Below are 26607 nucleotides of genomic sequence, written 5' to 3'. Positions count from 1 at the left end.
GAGAAGAAGCAGATTTAATATAATTTAACACAAAGTAAGGAAAAAAGGGCACTGGTTAATATACACAAAAGATAAAATAGAAAGATGAAATATGCCATCAACAACCAATTTTCCATCTTCAGTATCACTAGAAATGGGGAAAAGACAAAGAAAGGCAACCATAACCAAGAAAGATATTGATGTTGCAACATGCCCATTTGTCCATTTCATTAGCTGTGACCAGAAATTTAATTCATGTTGAAGAAAATAAGTATTCAGGAAAGTTCCCTTCTAAAAGAAGTTTGAGTTTCACAGACTCGCTTCCATGATATAGTAACTTGATTTTGATCAATATAAACTTTGGATCACAAAAGTTTTCCACATCACGAGATTAATTTACCATGCAACTCATATATATATATATATATATATATAAGATCTTACGAGAGAAATTAATTACTCTTTGATATTAACTTCTTCATTTTGATCTAATTTTTAAAGAAATACTAGTAGATATTACTTACTCCCTTGATTTCTTAATCAGATGAAAAGCAAGAACTTTTCAAATTAAGCATAAGAGTGAAAACCGACCCTGGATTGCAAATTAAAGTAAGGATACAGAAAAATGCTGCACCTGAAAGATCTTGCGAGTTAAAGTGACACTTGTACCACTTTGTATCAACATATCTGACCACATACCACCAAAGTATCCCATGATAGCCATCACACTCCATGGAACAGCACTAAACCATGCTGCTTGCCTGAGGTCAACGTGATATATCTGCAGATGAAATTGTAGTACATAGTAGGTAACATTCAAATAGGCATTGACCACCCTTAATAAAGAACCATAAATCATAGCCAATTATTTGGACTTACTGAGTTAAAATAAATGGGCATCCAGGAAAGAATAACAAAAAAACCCTGCAGAGAAAAAGAAGAAAGATGAAACTTTGCATAAACACACATAATCTACAAATAACAGTAATGAGATTGCATAGACATAGGGTGAATAAGAGATAGATGTATGCACAACACAAACACAAACACACCCACACACACTCAGCGCTTCCCTCTGCACCTGCTTAAACTAGTACTTCTGGGATTTATTCTACAGATGTTGGGGGAAGAGGTGGAAACAAAGCTGGGACACACCTAAATGAACTTCTTCACCTTTCTTTGGGCACGTACAATGGGCAGAAATATTAGGAAAAGGCTACTTTTAGGGCTGAGGAGACTCTTATCCAGGGTGGAGAACAATAGCTACTAGACAATACAATCATACCAAAAGACTTATTTAGCATATATTAACAACATGATCCTTAGCAGAAACTAGTGCAAGATATGAATGCATTACCCAGCTATGCATGGCATTTGCAACAATTAGGGACCATGTTGGCAGTTTACAAAGCAAGCGCCTGAAAGGAGGGATCACTTTTGTTGTCTTAGTTTTATTCTCCGTTGGAAAAGATTTCTGCCCCTTGCCCAATATGTACTCCAATTCATATTTTGATATCTGAGGGTTTCGTTCAGGAGTACTTGATGTTGCAGATAACCATACCAAAACCCACAGAAATCCAGATAATCCAAAAATCACAAACGGACCAAATATTCCACCTTGTGACATGAGGATCGGAGAAAGTGTGAGTCCTATAGCACTTCCAAGCTGAAAACCAGCCATTGCAAGTCCAACAGCCCTGGCTCGTTCTGTTTTAGGGAACCATCTAAAAGACAAAGTTTAAACTTTTTCAACATTTTAGCTTGACCAACTTCTTAAAACTACCAAAATGGTCTGTTCAGGAACATATTGTTTTTTTCTTTTTTATTTTTATTTTTAATAAGTAAATAAACATTGTCAATATATTGTTAATCATTGTGAAGAATTCAGTTTGTCAACTATCTATACCTTGAGACCATGTTGTTCATGCAAGGAAGAGCCACTCCTTCAGCGATGCCAAGCAGAGCTCGCATAGCAAGCAGGGCCCACAAAGAAGTCTCCGCAGCCCAGGGAGTTAGAAAAGTTGCTAGCGACCACAAAGCCACACCCCATGCCATGACTGCCTTACCTCCGTAATAATCCACAAGAGTTCCTCCAGCTATTGGTGAAATCAGGTAACCCCACAAGAAAGACGACTGCCATAAATGTTTATCAATGAGTCAGGGGCAATTAAATTTAAAAGAAGAAAAAATGTTATTGAAAAAAATAATAATAATAATAACTATTCACTTTCAGAACCCATCAGCCAAGTCTGGACATTTAGTTCAATCACTTCATTGTGGAGTTTAATCGGCATGGTAAACTAAAAATTATCTGTTGAAAATTTCATCAACACATAACCTACTTAGTTTTTTTAACATATCATCGGCATATCATTCATCATAATAATTATAATTCAAGTCTAACGTTAAGCCGCCAACAGCATCGTAGCTCAACTGGCAATTCTTAGTATTTCCAACGGAAATGTTCAAATCCCCCCATAGTAACTATCAACTTTGTTCCCCCCCCCCCCCCCCCCCCAAAAAAAAAATCTAACACTGAAGCCAAGAAACAAAATAAATAAACACGCACACACACAAAAACTAATGTTTCATAATTTCTAGTTACCAATCCAAAATTTTCAATTATTATCTAGATTTTGCGAATTTGAACTTATAGCATCCGCTCGAGGATGATTGCTCTTTATCATTATGCTAAGACGCTTAGTATTCGAACCCAAGTCCATTGCTGGACGAGCTAACTAGAACCCACAATAACCAATTCAGTTAATCACTTCCAATTTATTCTAAACTATTATAGAGACTATATAAAAAAGTTTACACATTTAACATGCAAAAATATAATCGAAATTTCCAATAACGAACGAAATATTAGTTTCTCAGCAACCAAACAGAAACCACCTGAACAATACCAGAGAAGGATCGGCTCCATCCACGGGAGAGCGATAACGGTACAATCGCCACAGACATGACAACTCGGTCGGCATTGCAAAGCGCCAGAGCCAAGCCAAGCATCGCCACCACTTTCACTCTCTCCGAAGTGATGAACTCGGCGAAGCTCGACGGAGGCGGAGTTCCCTCCTCCTCCTCCTCCGGCAACGAATTGAGCCTGGCGGCATCGTCGGAAGAAACCCTAACTCGGGACGAGCGAGGTTGAATTCTGAGCCGAGGCGAAGAAGAAGTAGTAGGAAGAAGAGGAGGAGTAGTTAAAGAAACGTTTCTGAGGCATGCATGTGAGTTTGGTAATTCGGCGAAACGCGAAGAGTGTTGGAATTTCGGAAACTCGGGTTTGGTTGTTTCATTGAGATGAGTGTTTGGGAAAGCTGTGCGATGAAGAGGTATTGCAATGTTCATGGCGAGTTTTTGGTCTTGAGCCCTCTCTGGGAGAGAGGAACAGAGAAATGCTTTATGTTAGTGCAGGGAAAATTTTAGAACCTTCCTCTCACATTTATGACATGGCCCAATATAAATTTAACGAAAATGATAGTAAAATAGTAATGGAAGAGAGAGAGAGAAAAACGTGTAATGGATAAGAACGAGAGAGCATTGAGGAAAAATATACTTATATTTTGGATTAAAAATAGGTATAAAATGTTATATATAAGAATAATAAATATGATCTTTATCAGAATATCAGTATTAATGAGCGTATTTTTTTAACGGTTAGATTTACTTAAATTTAATAGTTGAACCCATCTCATTTAATTGAGTTGTAGATTTATTCAATTTAAGTAATTTGTCTGTAAAAAAATATGTGGTTAAGTATGTAAATAACTAATTAAAAAAATTCTCACATAAAATATTTATAAATTTTTTTATGTCAAAATTTTTTTTTTTACTAGCAATTTTTTATAAAAAAAATTAGACAAAATACTTGAATTGAAAATTTTGAAATTTATAAGACTCAATTAAAGTAAAGTTAGAGAATTGAAATGAACTTCCGTCAAACTTAGTATGCAATTTGCATTTTATCCTTTTTTTTTTTTTTGATAGAGTTTCAACCTATGACGTCCACTCCTAATAATAACTTTTTATCATCAAACAAAGACCACTAATCAGTTTTTAGTGTAGGCGGGAATTGAACCCCAGATCTCTTATACAACTATCAGAGATTTTAACAGTTGAGCTAACTGGAACCCACTATTCCTTAAAATAATTGTGAAGGTTTATTTAAATTTTTTTATTATAAATAATTTGATAATTTTGGGTGGAGGATTTAAAGTTGTTTCTATTAGAAACACTATATATATCGTATACTATATAATAAAAGTTGAGTTTAGATGCTGTGGTTGCGCCAAGTGGTTTTACCATATTACAAAAAAAAAAAATTAGATTTTAAAAAGAAAACATTTATATATTTAAAAAAAAAAATCTAATGCATTTTATATTGCAGTAACGAAGATGTAGTGTAATCTAATTCCTCTTATTTTTTAGTTACTACACTAAAAAAAAGGCTAATGCATCTTAAATAACAGAATTGCATTTTTAATCCCTACATTTTGACCTGATTCTCATTTTGGTCTCTAATTTTTATTTTTACCACATTTAGTCCCTATTTTGAAAAATGACATCCATTTCAGTCCATATCGTCAATTCCCTAACAGAAATATTCTACGTGATTAAAGGAGTGCACTGTTGGCACTTAGAACGCCTACGTGACCATTAAAATAATAATAATAAAAAATTTTAATTAACATTAAAAAAGTCCATGTCAGCTTTTAAATAAATAAAAAAACACATTAGAAATTTTTTAAAAAAAAACTGAAAATTTCTAACTTTTTTAAAAATAAAATAAGATAATTAAATCATTTTTTTAATTCTATTCATTATTTTTTTTTTTTTTTTTGAAGAACATCATCATGTTCAAAACATGACTTATATTCTTAGCAAATTAATCCTTATTTTCTTGTCTTTTATTTGTCTTTTTTTTTTTTTGCTTTTCATTATTTTATTAAGTATTTTCTTGGCAACCAAACGAATTCTTATTTACAAACCCAAAAAATTCTCACACACACTCTAAGGAAAAACTTCAAACCCTAACACTACCTTATCAAACCGGTTCCCCTACCCTTCCAAAACTTTCTTAAACCTTCCTCTCTCTCTCTCTTCCAAAACTCTCACAAATATCATTCGAACTCTGTGGCCGGCCTCCTTCACTCATCACTCCACCACAATCGGTGCTGATTCTTTCTTTTCTTTCTTTGACTAACCCTCTTTCTATCTCTCGATTCACTCAAACTCATACCCAAATGGCTCAAACTTAGACCCATGGCTCAAACTTAGACGCAAATGGCTCAAGCTCATCCTTTCTAGATTCTATCTTGCAGATCACTCTCTCTCCCTCTCTCTCTCTCTCTTAGATCAGTGTTTTTCTCTCTCAAATTGGTGGGTCTTTGTCAGATTGGTGGGTATTTTTGTTTCATCTCTCTATCTCTCAACTTGGTGGTGGAGATAAATGGTCGTGTATTCTGATGGTGGGTTTGTGGGTTGTGAGTTTTGTTGATCTGGGTTTGTAGGTTTGTGATTCCAAAGTCCAATTCGAGAGAATGGTGAGATTTGGAGGATGGTGGAGATCAGTGGGTTTGTGGGTTCAAATTTCTGGGTATGTAAACGGTTTTTGGGTTTGATTTTGGTTGGTGTATGTTGATTTCTGGGTTTTGAATTTTGGTGGGTGTATGTTGATTTTTGAATTTTGGTTGGTGTATGGTTATAAAGAAAGTACTAGAAAGACAAAGAAAAGAAAAGAAAATAAGGATTAATTTACTAAAGACATGAAGAACATGAACATGAACAATCATGGGAAGAACACAAAGAACATAAACACAAACATGATCTTCCAACAAAATAATGAAAAGAAAAGAAAAGAAAAGAAAAGAAAGTTTTATGTTAATTATTATTTAAATAATTAAATAATAACTAAAATTTTATTTTATTTTAAAATAATTAAAGAAAAGTAAAAAGAATGACGTCACTTTTTTAAATATTAAAATGCTAATGTGGCATTATTTAAATGCTAAATTAAAATTTATTATTATTATTATTTTAATGGCCATGTAGGCGTTTTGAGCAATGTTATGAATACCGTTTCGGACCCCGTTTCGATTTATCTAGTGGAGCGGAATATTTCGGTACCGGTCTATTTCGGCGTACCGTTTCAAGGTGTTTTGGGTTTTCTAAAAAAATTAAAAATAATATATATTTATATTTTCTTATACAACATAAAATTATTGATCCAAATAAGTAAACCTCAAATAACACAAATCATTTAGTTATTACATAACAAATACCATTTTAGAATATTAAAATATAAATATGTAATTAAATAATGAAAAATAACAACTAAAAACAGTACAATAAGTATATATATATATATATATATATATATATATATCTCTTAGGTTGGGAATAGGTAAAACTCAATAAATATATGTTTGAAATCAAACTCTTTTATCAGCTTTTTTGAGTTTTGTCATTTCCAAAACTTTGTCACGTGGGTGGGGTCAGCAAACTAAAAGTCTACCAAGCAAACACAAATATGAAACAAAGCAAAAACTTGACAAAGCAAAAACTAAAGTAAAAAACGAAAGAAGAGCAAACTGGTAGAGTCTGAGACGGAGCAAAGAAGAAGAAGAAGGGGTGACCTCTGGGATGGCTGGGTTTTTTTTTTTTAGGCGATCGATGCTAGGTAATGACATGCTGTGCTAAGTAACAAGTTTGTCGGTTTAGGGATTTTTCTTTTTTCCTGTTTTTTCTTCTAAAAAATGGTACCAGCCGAAATTTACATTTCGGCCGAAATTGACCCAAATTTGCCGGAATGATCCAAAACTGACCAGAATTGGACCCGAGGTGGAACGAGTGGTATTACCGTTCCGGATTGCATCCCGGTACGAGAAATTCCGGCCAGAATGGAACGGATTTAATAACAATGGTTTTGAGTGCCAATAGTGCACTTCATTGGCCACGTAGGATATTTCCGTTAGGGAACTGACAGTAGAGACTGAAACAGATGACGTTTTTCAAAATAAGGACTAAACGTGGTAAAAGTAAAAAGTAGGGATCAAGATGGAAATCGGGTCAAAATGTAGGGATAGAAAATGCATTTCCACTCATCTTAAATTGCAGCAACGTATACTACACTAAAAAAAGGAGGCCTAATGCATCTTGAATTGCAACAACGTAGACATAGTGTAATCTAATTCTTAAAATAGTGACTTTTTTTAGTGTAGTATTTGGTGGATTTAAGAAAGCATTTATTAAAAAAAAAAAAAAAAGTCTAATGGTGTAATCTAATTCTTAAAGTAGTGACTTTTTTTTTTAGTGTAGTATTCAGTGGATTTTATATATAAAAAAAAGAAAAAAAAAAGAGTCTAATGTTGTAATCTTTTTTATTTTTTTTTATTTTTATATTTTTTTTTATAGAATCGTCCAATGGTGTAATCTAATTCTTAAAGTAGTGACTTTTTTTTAGTGTAGTATTCTCCATTCGGTGGATTTAAGAAAACATTTATAAAAAAAAGTCTAATGCATCTGCACCATCTCTCTATATCTTAAAATCCTATATCAAATATCACCGCACACTCTTGGTGCAATGATCACTCCATTATACTTGTAGAGTGTGGTGGGCAAGAGCTAGGGTTCGAGTCTTCAGGAGGGAGTTTTACACACATATACACTTAGATTAGGCTAGAATAGAATTTTTATCTTGTATTAAAAAAAAAATTATATATCAATTTCTTTTGTTAGTTACTACTCTTTCTATAATAGGACTCTTTCTATATATGATTCTACTTCAACAAACCAAGTATGATAGGACTCTTCATTTATTTTTAAAACTTAGTTGTTGTTACCTTTTGTTTTTTCCTTCAATCTTTTTGATAACATTGCATATATATCAGACTTCATTCTCTCAATTTCTTCTTCGTAACTGTTTTTTTTTTTTTTTTGGTAATAGGATTTGAACGCATGTTCTTGAGGCATCAAACGAACCAACTAGATTTGCTAAAGATGAAAATGATGTACACATATGGCTAGAGGATGTTTCCCCAATAATTTGAAACTAGGTTCTTGAATTAACATATATATATTTTTTTTTGTAGTTAATTTTCTTGTTCTTTGTAAGACATTGATTTTATTGCATGTGTTTTTTTGATAAAGTTTATGATTGCAATTTTTTTTTTTTTTTTTATCCCGAGGGTTTGATATGGTATTTCACTATGATTAGCAATATGTATTTTAAGAGCTTTAATCGGTAACATATATTCTTCCATGAATATAAATTAAAGAGAAATTTTTGAGAAAATAAAATAGTAAAATTGAAGAACCAAGCTCGTTGACTATTTGAAGCCCACCTTGAAGAAGTAAAATTAGTAACTATTTTTTTTTTTTTGAGTTAAGATAATTAAACATTTTTATTAATTTTAAAAAACAATTTTGAAATTATATATAAAAATAAATATCTTATATGTGTGTGTCTGTGTGGGGGGGGGGGGGGGGGAGGGGGCATAAGAATTTAAATAAGGTACTTGTGTCACATGTCATACCCATGGCTGAGGAGTTTATTATTGCATCGAGGAGGCCACACGCTTGAACAATGAGGCCACGTCAATGGCACGTTACCAGAGGAAGTCATACTATAGAGAAAAAGCTTCGGGGAGGGGGTTAATCCTAACATAATTGGAGAGATGGTGACTACCACCACATTTAATGCATCCCACCTAACCTCACGACTGCATTTATGTGGAGAAGACCCCTAAATAGTACTGCTTTGGCTGCCCCAACTCATAAGGGTCTTGGGAAAATGTTTGATGGGACAAGCACTCAAGTAGTGGCCTAGACGATCAATAGATGGAGGGCCAAGATCATCTAAAGGGAGTTATATGATATAAGAGACCCTCTAGGGAGAAGAGTTGGAGAATTTTGCAGAGAATACACTGTAGCATCAAGAACAAAAATTGTATCCAAGTCCAAAGGAACTAAATTCAATAATCATTCTCCTTGGATTTTGCCGAGGAAGGATTTCCTTGCTTCAAACTTGTCTTTCTTTGCTGTCTTAATATCTCTGATTCATTGTCCGCGTTGCCTGATTCATTGAGACCTATCTTTTAAGCACACTCTCTACAAATTCATTGTGTGGGGCTCTTTAGGCCTTAACCCATTCATCATTTGGGCTTGGGAGCCAAAAACTTGTCCCTACAATTGGCACAGTTTGTAGGGAGCTTGACCTTCAGTAAGGCCAGTGTCTAACCATGGTAGGATTAGGGCAAGAATGGGAGGAGTCCATTGGTCCCAACGTTAGGACCAGTTCCTCAACCTTGAGCGAAGGAGGGACCGTGAAGTTAGTGTGCACACCACGCATACTAGCAAGAGCCAGTCTTGAGGCGGGAGTTACAGCTCTCATAAGGAAAATACCAGAAGCATGCAGTTCGAGATTGATCGACTTCGTAGGAAGCTACACTACGAGCAGGGGAGAAAGACTCCTTCAAACTTTGACTCTTCCTCTAATGATGATGGAGATGGTAGCTATAGGCCCAAGTCCAAGACTCCCCCCAATGAGTCTTTTTTGTATGATGAGTACCGTCATTACAAGCGGAGGAGCAAAAGTCCATCTCGCAAAGGTATGGGCAATGATGCTATGAGCAGGGCTTTTAACCAGATCTTTAAATCACCATTTACGCGTAGAATGGAAGGGGGGAAAGATTCCTCGGCAATTCACTTAGCCAGCATTCACCATGTATAATGGTAAAATGGACCCTGTGGAGCTTGTCAGCCACTTTAACCAGAGAATGGCCGTCCACTCTAGGAATGAAGCCTTGATGTGTAAAGTGTTCCCATCTAGTTTGAGGCCCGTGGTGATGACATGGTTTGACTGCCTGAAAGAGGGTTCTATTAGAACCTTCAAGGAGCTTACGAGGGCCTTTTGGGGCTCGTTTCGTAACTTGCAATAGGGTTTCTCGACCCTTGGGCTCTTTGCTGTCCATGGTAATGTGGGAGGGGGAGTCCTCAATCCTTTGTCTAGCCCCTGGCCTTTTGCTCAATGGGGCTTGGATATTGTAGGGCCCTTTCCTAAAGCAGCAGGAAATAGAAGGTGGCTTTTGGTCAACACTGACTACTTTACCAAGTAGGTTGAAGTTGAGCCACTGGTGAACATTAGGGACGTGGATGCCAAAATGTTTGTGTGGAAGAACATCGTCACTCCGTTTGGGATTCCTCATACCCTCATCTCGAACAACGGACTTCAGTATGATAGCAAGGCTTTCAGAAGATATTGTTGTGAGTTGGGTATCACGAATAGGTATTCCACTCCAGTTAGGTATCACAGCTTATCCCCAAGGGAATGGGCAGGTCGATGCTGTCAATAAGGTTATAGTGAATGGACTCAAGAAGAGGTTGGATAATGAAAAAGGCAAATAGGTGGAGGAGCTTTCATACGTCCTCTAGACATATCGAACTACCCCTCGTAGGTCAACGAGGGAGACACCATTTTCAATGACTTATGGGGCCGAGACTATGATTCCTTTGGAGATTGGATTCCCAAAGCTAAGGACTAACTTATTCACTCCAAACAGCAACGACCACCTACTAGAAAGGAGCCTGGATCTAGTGGAAGAACGGAGAGAAAATGCCATGGTTCAATTAGCATACTATCAATAGAAGCTCAAACAGGGGTATGATTCAAGTGTAAAGTTAAGACCATTGGCCCCTGGGGACTTGGTATTGAGAAAGGTTGTGGGAACTGCAACAAACCTAACATGGGGAAAGTTAGGACCCAATTGGGAAGGGTCATAACGTATCACCTCGATAGTAGGCATAAGGGCATACTTCCTAGAGGATCTAAACGAAAAAGTTGTACCACGACCCTGGAATGTAAATAACTTGCGAAGGTAATATTATTAATGAAAGGCAGCTTTGCAAAATTTTCATTTATAACCTTATGTGTTACTTTAACTACTTATGTGAATATTAAACAGAATCTTGGCCATGCCTGGCTCCTCAGACCACATGCCTTGGGTAAATTAATATTTCACATTATTTATCTAAGTATTAAACAGAACCTTAACCATGTCTGACTCCTCGAACCATATGTCTTGGGTAAATTAATACTTCACATTATTTCTCTAAGTATTAAACAAAACCTTGATCATGCCTGACTCCTCGGATCACATGCCTTGGGTAAATTAATACTTCACATTATTTCTCTAAGTATTAAACAGAACCTTAGTCATGCCTGACTTCTCGGCTCACATGCCTTGGGTAAATTAATACTTCACATTATTTTTCTAAGTATTAAACAGAACCTTAGTCATGTCTGGCTCCTCGGACCACATGCCTTGGGTAAATTAATATTTCACATTATTTCTCTAAGTATTAAACAGAACCTTGGCCATTCCTGACTCTTCGAACCACATGCCTTGGGTAAATTAATACTTCACATTATTTCTCTAAGTATTAAGCAGAACCTTGGTTATGACTGGCTCCTCAGACCACATACCTTGGGTAATTAACACTCTCCATTATTTGTTTGAGTGTTAAACAAAATTTTGGTTATGCCTGGCTCCTCAAACCACATGCCTTGGGTAAATTAACACTCTCCATTATTTGTTTAAGTGTTAAACGGAGCCTTGGTTATGTCTGGTTCCTTGGACATATGCCTTGAGATGGGACCCCAGCCCATGCATCATCACATGAAAATAGGGACTCATCCTGGGTCTCGGTTAAAGGGTCCTAAGGACACATTTGTAAGGTACTCTTGAAAGGAGAGACCTAGGACACCCTTTTTTCTTACTAAGTGTTTTGTTTCTCTTCAAAGACTTAGACCTTCCTGTTGATTACACAGTTTTCAATACCAACACATAGTCTTTTTTTTTTCTTTTCTCTCACTGTTTATATGGGAGCAATTCATTTAAGTTAACAACCATTCATTACCATTAAGCTTTTGTTAAAGTATGGGAGTTCACCCTTAGAAGCATCATCAATTTGAAATCTTAGCAAAAGGTAAAACGGTAACTACAGCCAACCAAAGACAAATATTACAAGAAAAACAAAGGTCCACATGAGCAAAAGTTAATGTCTTTTCATTCAACAAAAGAAGAAATACATCTTGAACATGGCAAACTGCCATAACGAAGGAAAATGACATTAATATATATATATATATATATATATATATATATACGCACACACACACACATAACCATAAGCAAAAGAAAAAGATCCTAAACTATGGCTTGGCTGGAAGGGGGTCAACCTTGTTGCCTGTCTGGGAGATAGGAAGGTTGGTGGCCTTGGGATCAGCTTCCTTAGGTTTGGGATCAATCTCCTTGGCTTTGAGAATGGCATCCTTGACCTTAAGGGTAGCCTCTGGACCCTTGGCCTCTAGCAAGAACTTGACCTTCTTGACCTCCTTGCCCTTATCCTCTGACCGAGAGCCACCCTAGCCAACCCCTTTACACTTAGCCACCTCAGCCTCCTAGCTTTGGTCATCAGCCTTGCCAGGCCCTTTAGAGACCTCAGCAGGAGGAAGAGGGGCCTGGGTGGTAAAAGGTTGCTCAGAGGAGGTTGGGGCTAGGGCAATATGAGGAAGGAGTGCAACTGGAACTTCACAGATATCTGTAGGGTAGAAGATATTCTCAGCCTTCCTCCACTCGGAAGTAGCAGGGTCTCCTGCCCGGTTGAGCACCTTTGCCCACACTTCCTGGCAGTAGTCCCTGTAGACTTCAGCTAGCTCGTCTGCCAGACGAATCTTAGTCTCCTGCACCCCGAGGTATTAGGATGCCTGCTCCGCAGCCTCTGGAGTCTCCTTGGCCATTCGAGCAGCCTCCTTGGCCTTTTCTAAATCTACCTTCAGCTCTAAGACCTGCTGTCTAGAAGTGGCTAGCTCTATTTCAGCGTATTGAAGCTTTTTGTGTTGCTCTTTAGCTTGGTCTTGGGCATTCTTCAGGTCTGCCTCAACGCTCTTTTGCTCCCTCTCCTCAGCTGTCAACTTCACCGTGAGCTCCTTGTTCTTTTGCTCAGCGGCGCCTAAGGCCTTGCTAGTCTCGGTGCGAAGGTTGGCCTCAACCCTAGCCTCGTTTTGGGCATCCTTCACCCATTCCTCGGCTGTAAACACCTCCTGGATGGCTTGCACAGAAATGACGAACGAGCATGTTATTAAAAAAGGGGAGAATAACCCAACATGACGTCAGTAAGGCATGCCGTGGAACTTACTAGGGCTAGATCCCTCTTTAGGGACAAAAAGAGGTTTGGCTACCTCATGTTCTTCAATACAACCATATCCTTCGATAAAAGGAGGGGCTGCTCCAAGGCCTCGGCCAGATAGTGGGCATGCCCTTTTTGGAACTCCCTGATGGTGGAGTTCCGTGGAATGGCCGCCCCGTCCACCTCCAATCGAGGGTCCCACGCAGGGTTTTGGTGGCACACCTCGGCCATATTCTAGTCCTCCCAGCTCTCGACCAAGAAGGCTCAACCAAGAAGGTTCGCCCTTGGTCCTTAGCTACCTTCTTCCCCTTCCTTTTCTTCTTCAGGTTGGGCATGGGGAGCAGGTTTACTATAGGCAGAGGAGGGGAAGAGCAGGAAGAGGTTGGCACCCTGAGGTGTCTTTCTATGCTAGCCCTATTCGCAAGAAGCTCCTTCAAGCCTTTCTTTATGTTCAGGGCCATCTCTTCTTCTTCCTCCTCGGAGCTATTGTCTATGTGTGCGAGGACAAGGCCGGAGGTGCGAACACCTGAGTATCTATCGAGCTTTCCTTTTAAGTTCGAGACTTAAATAACGGGTTCTCCCTATTCCTCTCCCTCCTCCTCGAGATAGAACTGGTCTATCTCAGCCTCGAGCGATAGGCGTGAAGAGGCTGTCTCTTCCCTTAGAACTGTCGCTTTGTGGGGAGAGCGATAAGCAGGCAAGTCAACTTGCACAATGTCTTTTTGGGCGAGGAACCTAGGCGCCAAGGCATTAATCTGAGCCAACCGCAAGTCACCGGCTTTGATCGCATGGCCCATGTCTTGGAACTTGTCAGACAGGGGTTGGAAGTCAAGGATGAGGTGGACAACTCTTAGTTGTCTATCATCGCTCACGAACATCTCGGACCTTAGCACCTTGTTAAGATCACGAACATTGACAAAGTTTATGTTGGGCGTTACGTACCTTTTACTACAAAACAGCCGAGAAGCAAAACCATGGTTAGAATAATGAAGCCCTTCGTCAGAAAGAAACAAAATATTAAAGGAAACGAGAAAGCAGCAAACTACAGAACTAATGCCCATGGTAAAAGACCTAAACCTAAGGTACCCCACCTGGCTCTCCCTCCCTGACCGGGCAGTGAAGACTGTCGTGCCATTCACCTGAGACAATTAGAAAGTCGCCTTTCATGCCCTTGTTGGATTTGGGGAGGCACGAGACGAGCCTCACAACAAAAGACCTAGACTTGAGGTAATACACCGAGTTTGCAAAGAGATGACACTCGTACATCCAAACGACATCGTGCCAGGTGAGGTTTAAGCCCATTTGCTCATTGAAAGCGTCTACACTACCCAAGACTCTAAATAGGTTGGGCGTGCACTGGTGAGGGTAGATCCTATGGTTTATCAAGTAATCCCTAGTCAACCTACCCATGGGAAGCCTTATCCCACCTTCTTTGAAGCCGATCATGGGGATGGCAAACTCCCCTTCCTCTCTGTGGGTAAGCCACCCACCTGGACGGCAATATCGTAAGGAAACGCCTTGGGGAATGTGGTACATGGCCCTAAACCCCTCCATACCAGTAGGAGAGTCTAATAGGTGAGCGAATCTACCCATCTAGGCAAGCTAAGGTGAGGTGAAAGAAAGTTTTGAGGGAAAGAGATAGAGAATAGAAGGCCTAGGAGAAAAGAGCCTAAGAACGAAAAAACTTACGAAAATAAGGACAAGGGTCACTACAGAAGCTTCTCGAGATCTTGAAGATTTAGGAAGTCTTGAGAGTTTGGAGATCTAGGAAGTCTTGAGAGCACGAAGATTGGTAAAATAGGAGGAATGAACCTCCCAGACGCCTTATATAGGAGGTAGAATTGGGTGGGAGTTATCCCACCCAAAATTTGAGGAGAAATGTCAACCGTAGGATCTCCATCTCACCATAGGACGTGGGGAACAAAACACCGCCTGGAGCATTTAATGAGATGTTGCGGACTTCGAAGCGCCAGAACGGTTGCGAGACACGCAAAGTGACACTTTCACGTGTGGAAATCAAAGAAACGTGTAGAATAAATTATCCAAAGTCAAAACCCCCATTTTTCTCATCGGATAAGAGGAAAAAAATTAGAGTTTTGAGGGGCTATTGTGGGGTACAAGAATTTAAATAAGGTACTTGTGCCATGTGTCATACCTATGGCTGAGGAGTTTATTATCGCACTGAGGAGGCCACACGCTCGGACAGTAAGGCCACGTCAATGGCATGTTACCAGAGGAGGTCAAACTATAGAGAAAGAGTTTTGGGAAGGGGGTTAACCCTGACATGACTGGAGAGATGGTGGCTACCACAACATTTAATGCATCCCACCTAACCTTTTGGCTGCATTTATGTGGAAAAGACCTTTGAACAGTGCTGCCTTAACTGCCCTAACTCACAAGGGGCTAGGAAGGTGTCTGATGAGATAAACGCTCAAGTAGTAGCCTGGATGATCAACAGAAGGAGGGCCAAGATCATCTAAAGGGAGCTATATAATGTAAGAGACCCTTTAGGGAGAAGGGTCGGAAAAATCTGCAGAGAATACATTGTAGCATCAAGAACAAAAATTGTATCCAAGTCCAAAGGAACTAAATTCAAGAATCATTCTCCTCGGATTTTGCCGAAGAATGATTTCCTTACTTCAAACTTGTCTTTCTTTGCTGTCTTAATATCTTTGATCCATTGTACGTATTGCCTGATTCATTGAGGCCTAGCTTTTAAATCCACTCTCTACAAATTCATTGTGTGGGGCTCTTTAGGCCTTAACCCATTCATCATTTGGGCTTAGGAGCCAAAAACCTATCCCCACAATATATATACACACACAAGTAATAACTTATTAAAAGAGTGCAATAAATATGTTTGTTTGTAGAATGCATAAGATGACTTATTCTTTTTTTTTTTGTATATTATTTTTTGCCAATATCATGAAACAAAATTTGTAAGCTTTGCTTCAAACTTACATTGATTTGAATTTGTCATTAGTTTTTGGGTAAATTGCAAATTACGCCTCTAAAATTTGAAGGTGTTTGGGTTTTACCACTTGTGTTTGGATTTTGCGAAATTTGTCATTATTTAATTTTTTTTTTTTAATAATTTAGATTGTTCTTATTATTGAATTGAGGTTTCCACTTAAATATTGTAGGGACACGATTATTTAACAGCCTAGAAATGACGTTGGGCTCGTACATAAAAGATCCCTCACAATATGATTTGTAGAGAGTGGGCTTAAAAGGCTTGCCTTTGATCACGGGGCGATGGTCCGGTCCTGATTTTAGGGGGGCTCATGTAGAAAAGGGTTCGGTTTGAACATCCAAGCCCTACAGCGTCGTAGCCTGAGGGGTTGGACTCCTCGGACTTAGTCCGAGGAGCATCAAGTTCTTCCCATTCTTCTCCCCCTTGTCTCCCTCCCCCTTTTCTCTTGGCTTTCGTTTCCTTTTATACTCGTATTCCTTCCTCTCTTTAGGGTCCACGTGTAAGCTTTACCTTCGGGGAAGAGGACTTGTCCTATCAGCCCATACCTCAAGTGGTTGGGAGTAGACGTAAAGGTTGAATAGCATGGTCAAGAATAGGGGCCTGTCAGGCACAGAGTTCTCTACTACAGTATTGGCAGTCTTTTCACTTATCTTATCCGTGCATTAAACTCATCCTTGACAATAGGTCTCCTCAGATCAGGCCCTAGGCCTTGATATAGAGCGGGCCTGGGCCATGAATTTTCTGGCCCACAATAACCCCTCAAAATCCTGCTGCCTGACTTTTAGTTGGGGAGGAGGGTTTTGGTGACTTTGGGCCTACATCACGGCTCGTCCAAGTCCTGCACTCCACTCATACTTGTGTTTTTACATTCACATGGGAGACGTGTCAAGTCAAGAGTCATCCCTTCGTTCGCGAGTACTCTGAAGTTTCAACAATCGAAGCGCGCCTTCCCGAGGATCTTGAGATCCTATGGTTGTGGATGGTGTGGGAAATTGAGCCAGAGCTGCCTTGTCTGCAGCGCGTTTTGGGAATCTGCTCAAATTAAATTAAATGACACCTCCTTACCCTTTATATAAGTAGGACAGGTGGTTGCTTTCTTGGCATATAAACCCTTCTGCTCTCTTCAGAATCATAACCCTTTGTCCATACCCAATTCCCTCCTCCGGTGTCATCTTCCCTTTGCGCCATATGTTTGAGGCTTGGATGGAGATGGAGGAACTTCACCCGCCACAGAGGCACCGGACCCTTCAAAGACGTAAAGTGATGTGGCCTGGGCAGGGGAGGCACAGATTTAAGGTGTCTTCCCGCTTAGACATGGTGGGGACGGTACCCTCCCCTCTTTTTGTCAAAATCTGAAGCAGGTTCTGGTCACGTCAGATTTTTGGTGTGTCAAAAGAAAGATTTTCCGCCATCAGCGCCGTCTGCCTTGTCGCAGGCAAATTTTGGTGTAGGTTCCTCAACTTCCGGTTCCCGACACCTTCTCTTCAACGGTGTGGGGCCCAAGTTGGGTTCCCTGCACCTTTTCTTCAGCTGCGCTAGCCTGAAGCTAGGCTTTCTCTGCACCTTTTCTTCAATGGTGCAGGCCCCACGTTGGGTTCTTTTGCTGCCTGAGTTATGGGCATGTAAAAGTATTGAGGAAGAACAAAGTCTTGAAGCAGCAGCCAATCTCTCCTCTGTACTACCTCCTCGGCTTTATCTTATTATCTTGTATTTTTCTTTTCGATTATGTAGTTAGCTTTAATATAAGCTGATTCCAGCTTTTCATTGTACGCTGTACTATTTTTTTGTTTTAATAAAAGGGAAATTTATTTACTTGTTTTGAATATTTTTCTTTTTTGCAACACTACTTTGTGAATGGGTGTGCTCCATGTGTGTTTTTCTTCAATAATACTTAGAGCAGGAAACCTTGAAACATAATCCAACTAATTTTAATTTACCGACATTACCAGGCATAATAACGATAATTTATAGTAAATTAAACTTAGGAAACTAACCGAGATAACAGCTGAATATTCTGTAATAAGTGCGAGGAGACCATCCGAGAACGATAAACTCTAAATAATTCATCCAAGGGGGTAATCGAGCAGTAAGGGACTCCGATTGTGTTTTTGGTAACATATTGCTCTATATTGCATCAATCCCTTTGGTATTGAGGATCCGAGAGCAGACTTGAGAATCCATGCAGTTTAGGAATTAACCCAATTGTTAATGGAGAGTTCTCCTCGGATAGATTCTAAGGTCCATGTAATGTAGTTTTCTTTTAAGTAGTTGGTTTCTCCATAGGCTTGAGTCCGAGGACCATGCAAGACCTTGGTTCTGTCCAAAACTTGTGGCTTTTCTTTTGAGTACTTGGTTTCCCCATAGGCTTGAGTCCGAGGACCATGCAAGGCCTTGGTTCTGTCCAAAACTTGCGGTTTTTCTTTTGAGTACTTGGTTTCCCCATAGGCTTGAGTCCGAGGATCATGCAAGGCCTTGGTTCTGTCCAAAACTTGCGCTTTTTCTTTTGAGTACTTGGTTTCCCCATAGGCTTGAGTCCGAGGACCATGCAAGGCCTTGGTTCTGTCCAAAACTTGCGCTTTTTCTTTTGAGTACTTGGTTTCCCCATAGGCTTGAGTCCGAGGACCATGCAAGGCCTTGGTTCTGTCCAAAACTTGTGGTTTTTCTTTTGAGTACTTGGTTTCTCCATAGACTTGAGTCCGAGGACCATGCAAGGCCTTGGTTCTGTCCAAAACTTGCGGTTTTTCTTTTGAGTACTTGGTTTCTCCATAGGCTTGAGTCCGAGGACCATGCAAGGCCTTGGTTCTGTCCAAAACTTGTACTTTTTCTTTTGAGTACTTGGTTTCCTCATAGGCTTGAGTCCGAGGATCATGCAAGGCCTTGGTTCTGTCCAAAACTTGCGCTTTTTCTTTTGAGTACTTGGTTTCCCCATAGGCTTGAGTCCGAGGACCATGCAAGACCTTGGTTCTGTCCAAAACTTGCGCTTTTTCTTTTGAGTACTTAGTTTCCCCATAGGCTTGAGTCCGAGGACCATGCAAGGCCTTGGTTCTGTCCAAAACTTGTGGTTTTTCTTTTGAGTACTTGGTTTCCCCATAGGCTTGAGTCCGAGGACCATGCAAGGCCTTAGTTCTGTCCAAAACTTGTGATTTTTCTTTGTGTACTTTTTTGTACTTATTTGCTTTTTCGAAGGTCAGCCCCTTGACCATGGCGGGGAGAGTTGGCTTGAGGCCGGAAGCCCCTAGAGCTGCCTGCGCCGTTGGCACTGCAGGGCGTAACCCCTGGCAGAAGTTTATGTCGGAACAACAACTGCATGTCGCCGGAGATGGAGGAAAACCCGCGAATCTCTGCTTGCTAAAGAGTTGACTCAAACGCCACCTGCGCCAACGCGCAAGCCTTCCCACAGACGGCGCCAATTGTAGGGACACGATTATTTAACGGCCCAGGAATGACGTTGGGCTCGTACATAAAAGATCCCTCACAATATGATTTGTAGAGAGTGGGCTTAAAAGGCTTGCCTTTGATCACGGGGCGATGGTCCGGTCCTGATTTTAGGGGGGCTCATGTAGAAAAGGGTTCGGTTTGAACATTCAAGCCCTACAGCGTCGTAGCCTGAAGGGTTGGACTCCTCGGACTTAGTCCGAGGAGCATCAAGTTCTTCCCATTCTTCTCCCCCTTGTCTCCCTCCCCCTTTTCTCTTGGCTTTCGTTTCCTTTTATACTCGTATTCCTTCCTCTCTTTAGGGTCCACGTGTAAGCTTTACCTTCGGGGAAGAGGACTTGTCCTATCAGCTCATACCTCAAGTGGTTGGGAGTAGACGTAAAGGTTGAATAGCATGGTCAAGAATAGGGGCCTGTCAGGCACAGAGTTCTCTACTACAGTATTGGCAGTCTTTTCACTTATCTTATCCGTGCATTAAACTCATCCTTTACAATAGGTCTCCTCAGATCAGGCCCTGGGCCTTGATATAGAGCGGGCCTGGGCCATGAATTTTCTGGCCCACAAATATGATTTCAAATATTATTTTGGATAGTTTTTAATTATTAAATTCAAGGTTTTTCTATTTAAATATACGTTGGTGATTAATTGAGCCTTAAAGCTATATATATATATATATATATCGAAGGTTAATCAAAATTCATATGTAATTTACTTAAAATTAGATAATAGAATAGATAATAAAAATAAATGAATATTTTATTTTTAAGTTATATAATGGATGCTGTGGGGAGTGAAAGAGTCCCCATCCAGGCCTTAAGCCCAAAAACTAATTAGGCTATGGGGAATGAATTGGGCCTGGCCTATGTATTAAAATGAAGGCCTAGAGGGCAATAAATTATGGAAGAAAGGAAGTTGGATCATCCCAAGTATCACGAAAGAGAAGAGCGATGTAGGAAAGTAGTTCCCGTGGAAAAAGTAAAAAGTTAGCCTACCCAAGGCATGGTGCACAGATGATCCATATATGGCTTCTAGAAAACACCTGTAACCACGAGAAACTTCCAGAACACACAAAAAGTTTGAAAATTTTTACCTTCGCATTAATGAGGGAGTCTCACCAAACCTCTACCGCATTAAATGCATATGAGACACCCTAAACAGTACAAACATCCCCCAAAAGTCAGAGCTCCAGGACAAGGGAGGGGAGGAAACCGATAAAGTAAAGAAAAAGATCTCTGATAGTTTAGCTAGCAACAAGACAACTATAAATATAAGAGCAAGAGATGTGCCTATAAAAAGGGGGAGATAGGCAAGAAAAAGGGGATTGGAAAAAGAAGGGAAAAAAGAGAGAGAAGGCAAAGATATGTACTATCTAATAGAGAGAAAGTGTGTGTACTACCACGGGAACAAGAGAATTCCCAATTGTAATATTGTAGCTTTATCTGAAAAATATGTCATCTAGGAAATTAATTGTTTTTTTTCCTATTGTGAAGTATTTTTTTCCCTATTACTTATTTATAAATAGATTGTGACAGACATTTCACTTTTAATTTGTGGGCCTCACCACGGGTTAGATTTTGTCCCCTACAGATACATATTGTATGAAACTAAGGTATTATAAAATGCATATATATATATATATATATATATATATATCAATTGAGTTACAAGACTCACTGTGACTCATCTATAGAATCAATATCCAGTGGAGTACTTTTTTTTTTTTTTTTTTTTTTTTTTTTTTTTTTTTCTCATCTTTAAAAATAATAGTTATCATTTAACCCGTGATAAAATGATTTTAATAAAAATTATGATAATATGATTATAATGTGTGGCCTTTCAGCTAATCTGCCCCTCACGTGGGTCCAAAGTTGAATAATCCCCACTTACGAATAAAATTATTTTCATTTTTAAAATTAATGAATTGGTCGGATTAAAACTTTTAAAATTAAGGGACTAAAATGGTATAGATGTTATATTTGAGTGACAAAAATGTAACTTAATCTTTAAGAAAAAAAATAAATTATACTCTCAAAAGTTAAAAAACATGATTAAAACTCTTATAATTTTTTTTTTTTAAATGATTAAAACTGCGTCAAATCCAGGTGAAGAGGTCAATGGGCCAGGTACCACAGTTTCCTAGGCCAAAATGGCCCAATACCATGTTTTTTTGAAATTTTTAGCAATAGAGCACTGTTTCGGAAATAATTTGGGATCTACCACTTTTTGTGGTACTCGAGCTTGGTGAGCTCGAGTACCATCTTTTCATTGGTCAACATCTTCTCAAAAAAAAAAAAAAAAAAAAAAAAAAAAAAAAAAAAAAGTTGCCCGAAAACGGCACTATAGGGCTTAAAAACGCCACTATAGGGCCCCTTGAACCTGGTATGGAGACTTATAAAAAAATTTTGCAGGAAAACACCGCTATAGGGCCCGAAAACGTCACTATAGGGCTTAAAAACGCCACTATAGAGCCCCTTAACCTGGTATGGGGACTTATAAAAAAATTTTGCAGGAAAACGCCGCTATAGGGCTTTAAAACGTCACTACAGGGTTTAAAAACGCCACTATAGGGCACCCAGAATATGGGCCAATCACACTTTTAAAAAAATTTGCAGGAAAACGCTGCTATAGGATTTTAAAACGTCACTATAGGGCTTAAAAACGCCACTATAGGGCTCCTTGAATATGGGGCGACGGTGGAATGGAAAAATGTGGTACTCGAGCTCACCAAGTTCGAGTACCACAAAAAGTGGTAGATCCCAAATTATTTCCGAAACAGTGCTCTGTTGCTAAAAATTTCAAAAAAACATGGTATTGGGCCATTTTGGCCCAGTTTCCTATTTTCACCGTGGGACTGGGAGAGATATGGCTTTGTAGTTGGGATGCACATCAATTTGGACTTCGTCCTTTGTGGGCCAACCACTGAACTTTTACTTAAGCATATTCATTCCCCCCGACTAGGCACGTCATGTCATAACAACATAGACATCTCACCAAATTTTCTTTATATGAGTATTGATTTTTGTATGTTTGCTTGTCCTTACACCAAATTTCGTACCGGTGAGTTTTCATAATCTTGTCCTTGAAAATCTTCTATAAACTTATCTGACTAAAATTTTAGTTCTAAGATACCAAAAAGAAAAGAGGGTCATGCTTTGGACTTCTCCCTTACAAACATCAAAATATGCTAATTAAGCAACAAGATTCTTAATGAACTATTAGTTACTTTTGACATTTCTAAACTTTGAAAATTACAGCTGTTCTCTTTTTGAATCCTTTGCGGTTGAATGTGAAACTCATATTTATAAGTATTTTTCTTTTTTTTTTTTGTTCAATACAAGCTTGCTTAGTATGAGATGCAGTGAAGCATTGCAGCACATGGTTGGGATTGAAGTCGAAGTGCATTTCAATGAACATGACAAAGGGGTTTTAGTTTTTGGGTGAGCAATAGTCCACCTATGGTGTCTTATATTCTTCTCACTCATACTTCGCTGTCAATGAATCACAAAATCCAACATGGGGGCATTGGGCATTTCTTTTTCATGTCATAAGGCCAGCATAAATTTATAGTCCAAACATAGTGGCTCAGGTGATAAGTTCTGAGTAGTGGAGTAAAAGTGGGAAGTCACAACTTACCACATGAGCAAGTTGTGGTAGAGAAGAAGCAGGTTTAATATAATTTAACACAAAGTAAGGAAAAAATGGGCACTGGTTAATATACACAAAAGATAAAATAGAAAGATGAAATATGCCATCAACAACCAATTTTCCATCTTCAGTATCACTAGAAACGGGGAAAAGAAAAAGAAAGGCAACCATAACCAAGAAAGATATTGATGTTGCAACATGCCCATTTGTCCATTTCATTAGCTGTGACCAGAAATTTAATTCATGTTGAAGAAAATAAGTATTCAGGAAAGTTCCCTTCTAAAAGAAGTTCTAGTTTCACAGACTCGCTTCCATTATATAGTAACTTGATTTTGATCAATATAAACTTTGGATCACAAAAGTTTTCCACATCACGAGATTAATTTACCATGCAACTCATATATATATATATATATATATATATATATATATAAGATCTTACGAGAGAAATTAATTACTTTTTGATATTAGCTTCTTCATTTTGATCTAATTTTCAAAGAAATACTAGTAGATATTACTTACTCCCTTGATTTCTTAATCAGATTAAAAGCAAGAACCTTTCAAATTAAGCATAAGAGTGAAAACTGACCCTGGTTGCAAATTAAAGTAAGGATACAGAAAAATGCTGCACCTGAAAGATCTTGCAAGTTAAAGTGACACTTGTACCACTTTGTATCAACATATCTGACCACATACCACCAAAGTATCCCATGATAGCCATCACACTCCATGGAACAGCACTAAACCATGCTGCTTGCCTGAGGTCAACGTGATATATCTGCAGATGAAATTGTAGTACATAGTAGGTAACATTCAAATAGGCATTGACCACCCTTAATAAAGAACCATAAATCATAGCCAATTATTTGGACTTACTGAGTTAAAATAAATGGGCATCCAGGAAAGAATAACAAAAAAACCCTGCAGAAAAAAAGAAGAAAGATGAAACTTTGCATAAACACGCATAATCTACAAATAACAGTAATGAGATTGCATAGACATAGGGTGCATAAGAGATAGATGTATGCACAACACAAACACACTCAGTGCTTCCCTCTGCACCTGCTTAAACTAGTACTTCTGGGATTTATTCTACAGATGTTGGGGGAAGAGGTGGAAACAAAGTTGGGAAACACCTAAATGAACTTCTTCACCTTTCTTTGGGCACGTACAATGGGCAGCAATATTAGGAAAAGGCTACTTTTAGGGCTGAGGAGACTCTTATCCAGGGCGGAGAACAATAGCTACCAGACAATACAATCATACCAAACGACTTATTTAGCATATATTAAAAACATTCACAACATGATCCTTAGCAGAAACTAGTGCAAGATATGAATGCATTACCCAGCTATGCATGGCATTTGCAACAATTAGGGACCATGTTGGCAGTTTACAAAGCAAGTGCCTGAAAGGAGGGATCACTTTTGTTGTCTTAGTTTTATTCTCCGTTGGAAAAGATTTCTGCCCCTTGCCCAATATGTACTCCAATTCATATTTTGATATCTGAGGGTTTCGTTCAGGAGTACTTGATTTTGCAGATAACCATACCAAAACCCACAGAAATCCAGATAATCCAAAAATCACAAACGGTCCAAATATTCCACCTTGTGACATGAGGATCGGAGAAAGTGTGAGTCCTATAGCACTTCCAAGCTGAAAACCAGCCATTGCAAGTCCAACAGCCCTGGCTCGTTCTGTTTTAGGGAACCATCTAAAAGACAAAGTTTAAACTTTTTCAACATTTTAGCTTGACCAACTTCTTAAAACTACCAAAATGGTCTGTTCAGGAACATATTATTTTTTTCTTTTTTCTTTTTATTTTTAATAAGTAAATAAACATTGTCAATATATTGTTAATCATTGTGAAGAATTCAGTTTGTCAACTATCTATACCTTGAGACCATGTTGTTCATGCAAGGAAGAGACACTCCTTCAGTGATGCCAAGCAGAGCTCGCATAACAAGCAGGGCCCACAAAGAAGTCTCCTCGGCCCAGGGAGTTAGAAAAGTTGCTAGCGACCACAGAGCCACACCCCATGCCATGACTACCTTACCTCCATAATAATCCACTAGAGTTCCTCCAGCTATTGGTGAAATCAGGTAACCCGACAAGAAAGACGACTGCCATAAATGTATATCAATGAGTCAGGGGCAATTAAAATTTAAAAGAAGAAAAAATGTTATGGAAAAAAAAAATAATAATAACTATTCACTTTCAGAACCCATCAGCCAAGTCTGGACATTTAGTTCAATCACTTCATTGTGGAGTTTAATCGGCATGGTAAACTAAAAATTATCTGTTGAAAATTTCATCAACACATAAGCTACTTAGTTTTTTTTAACACATCATTGGCATATCATTTATCATAATAATTATTATTGAAGTCTAACATTGAAGCTGCCAACAGTCTTGTAACTCAACTGGTACCTCCTAGTATTTCCAACGGAAATGTTCAAATCCATCTAACACTGAAGCCAAGAAACAAAATAAATAAACACGCGCACACATAAAACCAATGTTTCATAATTTCTAGTTACCAATCCAAAATTTTCAATTATTATCTAGATTTTGCGAACTTGAACTTATAGCATCCGCTCGAGGATGATTGCTCTTAATTGTCATGCTAAGACGCTTAGGATTCGAACCCAAGTCCATTACTGGACGAGCTAACTAGAACCCATAATAATCAATTCAGTTAATCACTTCCAATTTATTCTAAACTATTATAGAGAATAAAAAAAAAAAAAAAAAGTTTACACATTTAACATGCAAAAATATAATCGAAATTTCCAATAACGAACGAAATATCAGTTTCTCAGCAACCAAACAGAAACCACCTGAACAATACCAGAGAAGGATCGGCTCCATCCACGGGAGAGAGATAACGGTACAATCGCCACAGACTTTACAACTCGGTCGGCATTGCAAAGTGCCAGAGCCAAGCCAATTTCGCCACCACTTTCACTCTCTCCGAAGTGATGAACTCGGCGAAGCTCGACGGAGGCGGAGTTCCCTCCTCCTCCTCCTCCGGCGACGAATTGAGCCTGGCGGCATCGTCGGAAGAAACCCTCACTCGGGACGAGCGAGTTTGAATTCTGAGCCGAGGCGAAGAAGAAGTAGTAGGAGGAAGAGGAGGAGTAGTTAAAGAAACGTTTCTGAGGCATGCATGTGGCAATTCGGCGAAACGCGAAGGGTGTTGGGATTTCGGAAATTCGGAATTGGTTGTTTTATTGAGATGAGTTTTTGGGAAAGCTGTGCGATGAAGAGGTATTGCAATGTTCATGGCGAGTTTTTAGTCTTAAGAGTCCTCTAAGGGAGAGGCATAGAGAAATGCTTTATGTTAGTGCATCGAGAATGCCTTACAGACAGACACACTGGGG

At 38.9% G+C, this 26607-nt stretch overlaps 1 protein-coding gene and 1 pseudogene across 3 annotated transcripts in view; both read right to left on the bottom strand.

Moving 5' to 3' along the window:
• The window catches only part of LOC126727980 (probable anion transporter 4, chloroplastic), a 28367-nt gene extending 1980 nt beyond the window's left edge, over positions 1-26387 (bottom strand). Inside the window, exons 1-6 of one of the 3 annotated variants that reach the window (XM_050433881.1) lie at positions 26257-26387; positions 2889-3067; positions 1886-2112; positions 1337-1703; positions 859-903; positions 614-760 (exon numbers count right to left, since the gene is read on the bottom strand). In XM_050433881.1, the coding sequence (XP_050289838.1) occupies positions 614-760; positions 859-903; positions 1337-1703; positions 1886-2112; positions 2889-2963 (861 nt within the window). In that variant the 5' untranslated portion in view covers positions 2964-3067; positions 26257-26387. Of the gene's footprint in view, positions 1-613; positions 761-858; positions 904-1336; positions 1704-1885; positions 2113-2877; positions 3435-26256 lie in introns of those variants that run through there. The other 2 variants (XM_050433874.1, XM_050433877.1) reach the window with 2 other exon arrangements.
• Positions 2-26599, bottom strand: LOC126727994 (probable anion transporter 4, chloroplastic; annotated as a pseudogene).
• Between the last annotated feature and the right edge of the window lie 8 nt (positions 26600-26607).

The sequence above is a fragment of the Quercus robur genome, chromosome 1 (genome assembly GCF_932294415.1).
Source record: "Quercus robur chromosome 1, dhQueRobu3.1, whole genome shotgun sequence".
Taxonomy (NCBI): domain Eukaryota; kingdom Viridiplantae; phylum Streptophyta; class Magnoliopsida; order Fagales; family Fagaceae; genus Quercus; species Quercus robur.
This window is presented reverse-complemented; position numbering and strand designations above follow the sequence as displayed.